At 33.6% G+C, this 2,500-nt stretch overlaps 2 protein-coding genes across 2 annotated transcripts in view; one reads left to right on the top strand and one right to left on the bottom strand.

The window, feature by feature from the left end:
* Positions 1-1,032, top strand: part of LOC119610864 (protein lethal(2)denticleless) — a 4,431-nt gene extending 3,399 nt beyond the window's left edge. The window contains exon 3 of the mRNA XM_037966261.1: positions 1-1,032. This exon is cut by the window's left edge and continues 1,290 nt beyond it. Within this exon, the coding sequence (XP_037822189.1) occupies positions 1-576 (576 nt within the window). The 3' untranslated portion in view covers positions 577-1,032.
* Positions 1,033-1,825: 793 nt separating this feature from the next.
* LOC119610867 (lethal(2)neighbour of tid protein) overlaps positions 1,826-2,500 on the bottom strand; it is a 2,412-nt gene continuing 1,737 nt past the window's right edge. The window contains exon 2 of the mRNA XM_037966266.1: positions 1,826-2,500. This exon is cut by the window's right edge and continues 705 nt beyond it. Coding sequence (XP_037822194.1) covers positions 1,869-2,500 — 632 coding nt within the window. The 3' untranslated portion in view covers positions 1,826-1,868.

Here is a 2,500-nt window from a genome sequence, read left to right as displayed (position 1 = left end):
CCGAAACGTAAACTCAAAGATAAAGTCGATTGGTTGACTAAAATACGCAAACAAAAATTAATGTCCTCCTGTCGAGGGACATCGCTGACAGAAAAAATGCAAGAACAGCAAATACATTCTACAAACAGTAATATAAGTGAAACAATGGCAGCAGGAGCCGCCAGTACTGTAACACAAGTCTCGTCACCGCGTTTACAAAGTCTTCGACAGTCGGAGAGCAGTCCAAGATCTTCGACACCTCGTAGACGTTTGTCACAAAATCATCTATCCTCGCCCTCATCATCTACACATCATAGTCCACGCACACCCACCTCAAGTCGAAGAAATAGTGAAACTACTCTTCTTCGTTTCTTTAGTGTTCAAACGCAAAATGCCTCTACAACCTGCTCCTCCAATAGACAGCAGCCGCCATCTCCTTTATCCTCGGCCGATGTGGGAGATATGCGACCCTTGTCACCCATTACGGCCGGTTCACCTCTTAATCCCAATCCTTCCTCCTCATCGAACAACATAACAAATCCAAATGCGCCTTCTTTACATCCAACGCCCTCGTCGGCAACCACCTGCACTGAGTGATTTAGTTTTATAATACATATTATTTGAGTTGTTAGTTTTATACTTTTACTAAATTTATTTATTTTTAACATTTCTTCTATTTTTTCACTACATTATCATATTTTTATTTCGTTTTAACAAACGTTGTTGTCTTTTACAGATTTCGCGTTAACTTTTTTGCATTTTTACCACTTTATTCCATAAGATTTTTTTGTTTAGTTTTTTATTAAATAATTTTTTTATCTGTAAATTATTTAGTTTATAAGTTAAGCATAACTGAATTTTTTTATTGAAACTCTAGTTGTTAGACTCTAAAAAATTCTTAACTTCTTCAAAAAAGAATTTTTAATTACTTTAGTTTTTAATACAACAACAAATTGGTAACCAATTTATTGTTCACTACAACAATTTGCTGCTTTTTCCGTTATAGAAAAAATGGTTGAAAAATAATAAAGACTTATAAAATTATTTATAATTTAATGGAGTTATGATCATTTTTTTGGTGGATTTACTGGGGGACTTAAAAAAATCGTTCTTATTTTTTCTCTCTCAGACATGTTGGGAATCTAGTTTTTACTTTGGACTATAGTCTAGTCTATATTCTGGAATATAATCTATTCCATAGTCTGTATTATAGTCTAGTTTATAGTCTAAACTATGGTCTATAGTCCGGTTTATGGCCTGGTCTATAGTCTAGTTTGTAGTATAAACTAAAGTCTAGTCTATAGTTTGGAATATAGTTAAGATTACAGTATAAACTGTAGTCTAGGCTATACTCTATGGTCTGGGATATAGTCTAGTCTAGTCTATATTGTGGAATATAATCTATAGTCTGTGTTATAGTTTAGTTTATAGTCTAAACTATAGTCTGGTTTGTGGTCTGGACTATAGTATAGTCTGTAGTATGAACTAAAGTCTAGTCTATAGTTTGGAATATAGTTTAGATTATAGTCTAAACTGTAGTCTAGGCTAGTTTTACAGTGTGGACTATAGTCTAGTCTATAGTCTGGGCTATATTGTCGTCAATAGTCTGGACAGTTGTCTAGTCTTTAGTTTGGACTGTAGTTTAGTCTAAAGTGTGGATTATAGTCTAGATGGTAGTCTGGTGTATAGTCTGCACTATTGTCTAGTCTATAGTCTATCTAGAAAAGTTTCCGAATGCAGCATTGAAACGTCAGATATTTTTCATAAAATTTGCACTCAAAAATATTGAGTCAAAACTTTATTCGTCTTTTATTCTCTATTGCAAATTATTTCAGTTTTTTTTTTCCTTTCGATAAATGTTAACAATAATATTATAATAATGATTAATTTCAATGTTTCTTAATCTTAGACTTAGCATGCGTTGTAGTACCATTAGCTGTTTGCTTTTGAACATCATTTAAATCCTGCTGTTTACGTATGGCAGTACTTTGACTTAGGGTTTTGAACATATTGCGACCAACACCAAATAATAAAATCAAATGTGTTAAATGTAAAACAAAACTGGAGAAATGTGTACTGGGATAGGTATTCCAACAGAATTCTATAAGACCCAAAAGAAGATAACGTAAACCCAAACTGTAGTTGGTAGACCAAGTCAAATAGGGCAATGAGTGGAAATACCAAACATAGAATTGATAGTGTAGAGAACGAGCACATAGCACGCCTATGAAATTGCACAGGAAAAATGGCAACAAAGCCAATTGGGTACATTGATCGAAATGTACTGATACTTTATCGGGGTCTGATTGGAATTGTGTAGATTTTTCTGTTTGTTGCTGCTTAATTGGTGCCTTGAGACCGGTAGACTTTTGTAAACCCTTCTCAAAACTGTGTAGAAAAGCTTCCTGTTCAGCAGTTAATTGCTCTTCCGGCTCGTCTGCAGATTTTGTTTCAATTTTAGTGGGTTTCTTGGCTTTTTTATTTTTGTTCTCTTTTAATTTTTTATTTTGTTGGTCCAATT

Source organism: Lucilia sericata, unplaced genomic scaffold, assembly GCF_015586225.1.
Source record: "Lucilia sericata isolate MDLA Ls3-8-SP2 unplaced genomic scaffold, ASM1558622v1 Contig001290F_arrow, whole genome shotgun sequence".
Lineage (NCBI taxonomy): Eukaryota > Metazoa > Arthropoda > Insecta > Diptera > Calliphoridae > Lucilia > Lucilia sericata.
Note: the sequence above shows the minus strand (reverse complement) of the source record. Positions and strands in the feature narration are given on the sequence as shown.